Source organism: Mytilus edulis, chromosome 8, assembly GCF_963676685.1.
Source record: "Mytilus edulis chromosome 8, xbMytEdul2.2, whole genome shotgun sequence".
Lineage (NCBI taxonomy): Eukaryota > Metazoa > Mollusca > Bivalvia > Mytilida > Mytilidae > Mytilus > Mytilus edulis.
In genome coordinates, this window is record NC_092351.1 from 16482433 (window position 1) to 16491812 (window position 9380).

The following is a 9380-nucleotide window of genomic DNA, read 5'->3' on the forward strand; positions in this document are numbered from 1 at the left end:
TATTTTCTTGATGTATTAATAAGATAAGGATTATCTCATATGAAGTATTGAGAGTGAACAAATTGTTAAACTCTATTTGTTTTGGATTCATAATTTTATCAAGTTATTTCTAGAATGAGTCAGTTAAATGATAGGCTTCATTTATAAGGTTCCGAAACATTGTTGAAGTATATAAAAATGATTTTAAAACTATTGATTTGCTTAGATTAGCTAATGTCTAAATTTTCTAGATTTTTTTGTATATCAATTATGTGTTTGAAGAATTCTTAGCTTCAACCATCTCTTTATGCCCTATTAGTTCTTTTGATTTTGGCTTTATACTCAGTTTTGATCAAAGTCTGTCACTAAAATATATTTTGTTTTATTTTTACAGAAAAGATGTAGATGATGTTCTGCAATGTTTCTGGTTAAGTAATGATTACTATGACAACGCAGTCCAGTTCTTCACAAAATGTCAAGAAGTACAATTAGAAAGTGAAGATGCCACAACAAACAAAGAGGAATTCTAACTTATTTAAATTGATATTGTTATTTTGATATTGTAATAAATATGTATGAATTATATGCTTTAAAACTGTAGTAGCTGTTTTATATGATACCATCAACCTGGGATAAAATAGTATTTTTTTCCCCAAAACAAATACTACACACTGCAATGACATTTGATTGTAAAAGGCTTATCATCCACTAGTTTTGATTCATGAAAAAAGTTCTTCATGGTGCGTGCATTTCCTCTAATAACTTTTAATTGGGAAGATTGGCTGCAAATGGCAATAAAGAATGTTAGAGATTATAAATGGGATGTAGACTTTTTTTTCCAAATGGCTGAATATCAATATGTTTATTTAAAAGGGATAGTTTGACCAGAAAATTGGCCACAAGTTAAAAAAATCCTGATACAGTTATTGATATATTTTTTAAATATTTGAAAGGTATGCTGTTGATGAAGTGTGTAGTGAGAACGCAAATGTCAATTAAATATATAATAACACACCCATTTTCTTCATGTATATTTTGTTACTACAAGGTTGGAGGGGGTAGTGCCACACTTTCATTATATACATAAGTCTTGAATAATTTCACTGAAACAGTTGCAATTTCATGACTGTACCATTTGAAACTCTAACAACCTAACAAACAGTCTGTTTAATGGCACATTTGAATTGTACATAAATACAAACATTTAGATTAATTGAAAAAAGATAACAGGGTTGTATTCATGATGAAACACAAAAGTGCTAATCTAAATGACAAGGAAAAACAAAATGCAGAAAAAATTAAAAGGACAATTTTATGTCCTTGTATTGTTTTGACTTACTGCAGTCCTTTCAACTAATTAACATGTGGTGAAATAAGGCTGATTTCATTATATTTCATAATTATGTCCGTCCATATTACATTCAATTAGGTGCTTTGTTGATTAATGATGTGATATATTTGCAGTAGTAACAATTTTTGTGATGATCATTCTCTTGAGGATCTGTCTCAAACATTTATTTATATATTTTATTTTTGTAATTCGATAGATTTTTATGATTATTTTACAGTAGTAGATCAGCGTTACGTTTATTTTTAAGATTGACAGTTTGTTGTAGAATATTATGTTGGTGCATTTATGATAAAATGTGTAAATGACATGTAAATGATTCTAGTATTTCCGTTTATTGTCACTGATCATTCCTAGATATCTTTTTTGTTTCATTGTAGTATTTTGTGGGTGATCTTTTGATAATTGTGATAATTGTAAAACATTGTCTTGCTTTTGTTTTACGTAGGTATGACTACTGAAATGACATGAAACTGTTTTTATTTATAATTACAGATACAAATACTGGAGAAAAACAAATTTATATACTTAGATATGATAGTTGCACCATGAGCAAAGAAGCAAATCAAATTATAATGTTTGGATTTAAAAATGTATCTGCTTTTGTTATGATATTGAAATTATACAACAGAGACTTGTCACAAATATGATTTAGGTATTTATTTGTGTTGAGATATTTCTCATAAAATATGAAAAATAAAAATAATATAGTTTATATGTTCTTGTTTGTGGTAAGTCACTTCAAATAAATTTATTAGATAAATTATAGTTAAGTTTTTGTGTTTTGGTCTGTTTTTCTTCTACTATATGCAAAAGGTCTACTGTATTTGGTGTATGGAATGATTGTAAGGTGTACATGTCTAGCTGACAGGTGTCATCTGACCTTGACCTCATTTTCATGATTGAGTGGTCAAAGTAAAGTTTTTGAGTTTTGGTCCATTTTTCGAATACTATATTCAATAGGTCAACTATATTTGGTGTATGGACATATTTTATTATCTATATGTCAGTCACACAGGTTTTATTTGACCTTGACATCATTTTCACTGTTCAATGCTAAGTGTTAAGTATTTGTGTTTTAGTCTGTTTTTTTAATTTATAAGCAATAGGTCAACTATATTTGTTGTATGGAAGCATTGTTAGCTGTACATGTCTGTCTGGCATGGTTCATCTGAACTTGACCTCATTTTCATGGTTCATTAAACAATGTTTAGTTTTCTTGGTTAATGTTGAGTTTATGTGACAGTTGTAATAAAGCTTTATAGTTAGGACTATCAACATTATATCAATGATTAGTAAAAAAGGTGAGACATTTCAGTGTGTGCACTCTTATCTCTGTATTTGATATGTTCTTTGAAACCTGGTTGGCGCCATCTAGGATAAAAGAGAGGCAAAAGATACCAAAGGGGCATTTAATCTCAGTCTAGAATGAACTGACAATGCCATATGGATAAAAAAGAAAAAGAAAAGCAGACAAACAATAGTACCAAAAACATAACATAGAAAACTAGAGACTGAGCAATACGAACTCCACCAAAATCTAGGGGTGATACAGGTTATCCGGTAGTATGAGCAGATCCTGCTCCACATGTGGCACCCATCATGGTTCTCATGTTAGTACAAACCTGGTTATAAGGCTAATTTGATTGGTCACAATCGGGGAAATTGATGTTCTTTCGTACTGACATGATTTATAATCAACCTATCTAAATTTAAATTGTGCTTTTGAAATTATAATGAAACTAAGGATTTAGCTCCCTCAGGCAAAGTTGGCCTTCAATGGATTTGGCTTGTTTGTGATCTTCAGCTGTTTCTGATGCATTCTTTGCTTTCAAATATTCAACTTTGAGCGTTCCTGATAAAGGTTAATCTAGAAAAGTGCTTTAGGCCCATTACATTTTAAACGTGTTTTTTAGCTCACCTGGCCTAAAAGGCCATGTGAGCTTTTCTCATCACTTGGCGTCCGTCGTCGTCGTCGTCGTCGTCGTCGTCGTCGTCGTTAACAATTTTTCAAACATCTTCTCCTCTGAAACTACTGGCCGCCGTTACTTAAAATAGAACATAGGGGTCAAATGCAGTTTTTGGCTTATATCTCAAAAACGAAAGCATTTAGAGCAAATCTGACGTGGGGTAAAAATGTTCATTAGGTCAAGATCTATCAGCCCTGAAATTTTCAGATGAATCAAACAAACCATTGTTGGGTTGCTGCCACTTAATTGGTAATTTTAAGGAAATTTTGCAGTTTTTGGTCATTATCTTGAATATTATTATAGATAAAGATAAACTGTAAACAGCAAAAATGATCAGCAAAGTAAGATCTACAAATAAGTCAATATGACCAAAATTGTCAATTGACCCGTTAAGGGGTTATTGTCCTTTAATGACAATTTTTCACAATTTGTTCATCATATTTGCTAACTTTAAAAAATCTTCTCCTCTGAAACTGCTGAATGGATTTGGATGAAACTTAGCATGATTGTTCCTTAGATTATCCTGCACAAAGTGTGTGCTTCGATTTTTGATCCGTCAAAAAACATGGCCGCCGTTACTTAAAATAGAACATAGGGGGCAAATGCAGTTTTTGGCTTATATCTCAAAAACGAAAGCATTTAGAGCAAATCTGACATGGGGTAAAAATGTTCATTAGGTCAAGATCTATCAGCCCTGAAATTTTCAGATGAATCAAACAAACCATTGTTGGGTTGCTGCCACTTAATTGGTAATTTTAAGGAAATTTTGCAGTTTTTGGTCATTATCTTGAATATTATTATAGATACAGATAAACTGTTAATAGCAAAAATGTTAAGCAAAGTAAGATCTACAAATAAGTCAATTTGACCAAAATTGTCAATTGACCTCTTAAGGAGTTATTGCCCTTTAAAGACTTTTTTCACAATTTGTTCATCATGTTGACTTACTTTAAAAAATCTTCTCCTTTGAAACTGCTGTATCAATTTCAGCCAAACTTAGGCTAAATGAGTTTTAAAGTTTCAGAGTATCTAGTATAAATTTTATATTTCATTTCCTTGTATGTCAAGAAACATAGCTCCTATGGCTAAAATAGAACATAGGAGAAAATGATTTTTTTTTTGCTTTTGAAGAAAATAGGACGATTCAAAGAACATTTAAATAAATTGAAAAGCCAAAATAATCATTGATGAGAGATTAAACCAAAAAAATTCAGGTGAGCGATTCAGGCTCTTGAGAGCCTCTTGTTTTCTTCAATTTTTAAGTATTTACTTGACACTTTTCCTTGACCACAATGTTTTACCAATATTCCCAGACACCAATGATACTTCTACTACTAGTATATGAAATATGTATTGATTGTAACATTTATATAAGAAACATCCTACTAGGAATTTATTTCTAGCAGAAACATTGTTTCTCTCAAGTTCTAGCATTGAATTTTATTTGAAATTTTCATTCCAATGCAAGACACTTTTTCCTGCCCATGAACAGAATTATTTTTACAATCATTTCCTTAAAAAAAAGAGCTCCAATGTAAAACTTTTTTAAAGTTATTCTCAAAATCATAAAGATATTTTTGGAAACTGACTAAATATCAAGTTTTTGTCTTCTCAAAAGGAAGAAAGTTACAAACCTTATCATAATCATAAGGTATACGTACATTTATAAAAGTACAAATAAACATTGACAGTGATTCCGAATAACAATATATCACCCACACTTTTGGAATTGGTTTCATTTTATGCCATGACGTTTTCAACATCAGTTTCAACAATTCTTTTTAAATATCTTCTACCTCTCTAAACTGTGAAATAAATGTACAAATGTAACCAGTATGAATAACTTTTAAAAAAACCCTGACATATGACAACCTTGGTTGAATATTTTATGGCACAACACATCCATCAGTCATCATACTGGATAAATCATTATAGTTCTAAAACTGAATCGATATTGTACTCATTTTCACATATTGAGCGAGTTCTCTAGCTCGCTATTTTATAGTATGTATATTGTTAAACAGGCATAAGCTTCGAGATATCATGAAAAAAATGCAATATGGTTTAGTTTGGTACACTCATTATTAAAAGAGAAATCATCGCATGAGCAACCAATTTGGTTCAATTTTGTCAAAATAAGCGAAGAAACATCGCCGATGAATTATATACTTGAAAGTAAATTATCCTACCTCAATTAATCCGTATTCATGAGACCATCAAAACAAAAAGATTGTCTGATACAGTATTGTGTATGATGGACATCCTATCACGTAATTACGTCTGCTTCTTTCATCGAGGCATATAATCGTTTTACACTTCATTTCAAACATTCCTACGCTACAACCTTGTATCCAATGGCTGTTATCAGTTGAATTGTTTCATACTTTTTATGTCGGCGGCTTTTGTAGCCGACTTTGACGTATGAATTGTTTTTTCTCTCATTATTGAAGGTTCCCTATAATTGCCTACACCCTTTTCATTTGAACTTTGGTGGATAGTCGTCCCATTGGAAATCATACCACATCTCCTTTTTTTATATTTATTGAGAAAAACATGATGTTGTACAAGCCGAAATATAAGTATCGATGAAATGTAGGACCTGAAATGTTCAAAGCTGTATAGCAATAATATTAATTTATGTGACCTTCAATTAAACCCATTAGCTAATTATTCGTGTTCAGCCATTTAAATGAAAAGAATGTCGGATACAACAAGAACATCAATGTTGTATCGATAAATCCAATATTCATAGATCTTAATACAGTGTCAAATTGATAAATGTTAAGAATATACTTTTGTTTTGATGATATATCAGTTGAAGTATTTACTTGATTTTATATCGATGTAGATCATAACACAATGTTAACTGTTATACCCCAATTTTTAACAATTGTATCTATTTGTTTGTTTTGATATCACATTGTTGTCGATATAAAGGTATTAAATGCGACTGTCATACAAGATAAGGATTAAGCTATAAAAACTGGTTTTATCCACCATTTTCTACATACAAACATGTCTGTACCAATTGAGGAATATGATAGTTGTTATCCATTCGTTTGATGTGCGTGAACTTTGATTTTGCTGTTTGATTAGGGACCTTCTTTTTTGGACTTTTCTTTAAGTTTGGTATTTTTGTTATTTTACTTTTTAGTAAGCTATATTCAGTCAACCATTTTCCACATAATGAAATGTTTGTACCAAGTCGTGAAAGTGACAGTTGTCTTCCATTTGTTTGATGTTCTGAGAATTTGATTTTGCAATTTGATAAAGGACTTTGCGTTTGAGATTTTCTTTGTAGGTCGGTATGTTTGCTAATTTACTTTCTATACTGATTTTATTTATATAAATTATACGGTTTCTATCAAAATCCTTAATGTAAAAAAAGAATATCTGTTATAATAGATTTTCTATAGATATAGCCAAATAAGCTGTTGCTGTTTAAATAAGATTTATTGAAAGTAACTTCCTTTCAGTAATTTTTTTGGCATCATATTTATAGAATTCTTAACCAGTTAACGACAAACATCATCAATATAACGCTATGTTATTCTGAATTCATCAGTTAAATGGATATTATACAGATCTTCACTTAGTTTGGCCGTACAATGTATAACAATACAGGAGAGCATGCCTAATTTTCCATTGAGCACAATTGGTGCTCATAGGAATAAGTTAACTTATTTGCTAGGTAAACCAAGATATCAATATTTCCTTTGTTAAGATACCGTTGAAAGAGTAGCAATGGCGAACGAGTGACTAGATAGCCTGTCTGATTATATTCAGTTCAAACAGATCATGGTTAAACCATTGTGAACTGAGTGGCCGGCACAAATTAGCACCCTCTGATAGCTGAAACTAAATACGTGCAATACGTGCACTCTTCACGTCACAATAAAAAACATAACTAGTACTTACTTTCATACTAATATTCGTATGAAGGTTATATTTTATACGTACACAATCTTATGATTCTATCGTTCATTATGCATTACCTTTTTGGCAAGATTGTAATACGAAATGCTACGAAACAATTTTCTTCCTAGCCAAAATAAGATTTTCGTTTTTTTCAGAGCATACTTATTTTTATTAAAATGCCCGTCATTAATTAATACCACTGTATATAAAGACATGAATCTAGTTAATCACATTAATCCATTCCTGAAAATGTAATATATACTCAGTATTTGTACGCTTGTAATGTAAAGACTACATACCATTATATGCACAATCCTAGTACTTAATTGAAACCAAAACATATTATTGTATGTTGATCAAAATAATACACTAGGTTCTAGTTTAATTCTCTTAAATGATGCCTGACAACAATCAATATATAATATTTTAACATAGTGGTTTCCAAAAAAATATACTTTTTTCAATGTTCTTTTTTATTTGCTTTTCAAACGCAAAAGAATCATTCGTACACTAGGTTATTGAGCTGTATCTGAAATAAGGGTTTAACTAAACGGCTTAATTACTTCTCTTAAATAAAATTTCCGACTTTGTCCATTTTTTATAGTCCTGTTTAATGTTCGCCGGTACATCTGGCTCAAAACCATGTGACTCCATAAAATTAATTATGAATTTGCCGTCATTGTCAAATGTATCATCACGATGGTGAACAAATTCCATCAGCACTGCTTCAACATTTACTTGTTTGAAGAATTTGTTTGCTCCATTTAAAACCATATCTTCATATTGATGAACATCCATTTTTATAATTGCTTGTTTAAACTGAAAAATTTCTAAGAAATCATCAAGAACAATTACATCTACGGTTTCAGTGCCTTCAGATTTGCCTTGTACAACATAAGTTAATCCAAGATTGCCTGGATCTGTTTCAACTACAGCTCTTTCGTGAATATCTGATATAGCATTGTGTATGATAGACATCCTATCACTAACTCCTGCTTCTTTCATCGAGGCATACAATCGCTTTACACTTGATTTCAAACATTCCACCGCTACAACTTTATATCCAAGAGCTGCTATAGCAATCGAGTACGATCCAACGAATGCACCCAAGTCCAAGAAAACAGCATTAGGAAAACGTTTCATGTACTGTATCATTGTTTTAACATTTTGCGATTCATATTGACCTGTCATGATAATGTCGCTTGACACATATTCATCAATTTCCATTGGATAAACATAGATTGGAGTGTTGGGTGGATTGTTTAGATGAGCTAAGACAAAGTCGTCAGTAATTTTACCATCACAAAGGTATTCGTCAATAACCCACCCTCGCACGTCCCTAGTTATCACTCGACCAAAAGTATCTCTCTCTTCGTAAATGAAATCTGGAAATGGTCCACGATGTTTTGGTGTGGCTGTTCTTATGAATGCTTTAACTAACCATAGAAATACTAGCAGTAGTATGATCTTGAACAGAATTTTCTTCTGGTCGTTACTTCTCATTTCGTCATTAGCTCTTTATAAAAACATTGCCCAATTAAGTAACATAAAAACATGCATTTCACAATTGACGGTTTTCCATTTAAAGTGAAAAACAATATTTCTTTATAAAATAATTCTTTGTTTATGAGAATGTGTGTGTGATGTTTATTATTGTCGAGTCTGTCAAAATTATGGTTTTTTTTATAGAAAGTTAAGATAGTTAATATATGACTTGGATGAAGAGTTGTATCATTAGCGCTCATTCGACATCATCTTATGTCTATGGGCAGATAACTGTTCTAGGAAGACAAATCAACTTTTTTTCCAGTCAACTGTGCTCTTCTTTATTTATACGTCTCTGACAAGAGAAAGTGAGCGGCTTGGTTAGAAGTTTCATCTGACGATTGATGCTTTACCATGTTGAGTAAATACCATGTAGAAAAGTTCAAATTCTAATTACTCTATTGACAATGATATTATTAAGGCTCATTTTTATGTTCTGACGTGGTGAACACAAAGAAACTGTTTTTTTTTTAAGTTTGCTATACATTCTAGCCAAATTTAAATCTAAAACATTAGCATTTGTGTTTAATCCATTAGAAAAAAAAACTACCCTCACGAAAGTTATGGCCAAATTAACAATAAAACTTCAGACATTTAATATAAATTGGTCATATCATAAA

The 9380-nt window shown here is 31.0% G+C and overlaps 1 protein-coding gene across 1 annotated transcript in view; it reads left to right on the forward strand.

Annotated features, from left to right (window-relative positions):
* Window positions 1–2042, forward strand: part of LOC139483968 (von Willebrand factor A domain-containing protein 3B-like) — a 61488-nt gene extending 59446 nt beyond the window's left edge. The window contains exon 36 of the mRNA XM_071267686.1: window positions 374–2042. Within this exon, the coding sequence (XP_071123787.1) occupies window positions 374–509 (136 nt within the window). The 3' untranslated portion in view covers window positions 510–2042. The remainder of the gene's footprint in view (window positions 1–373) is intronic.
* Window positions 2043–9380: the final 7338 nt, after the last annotated feature.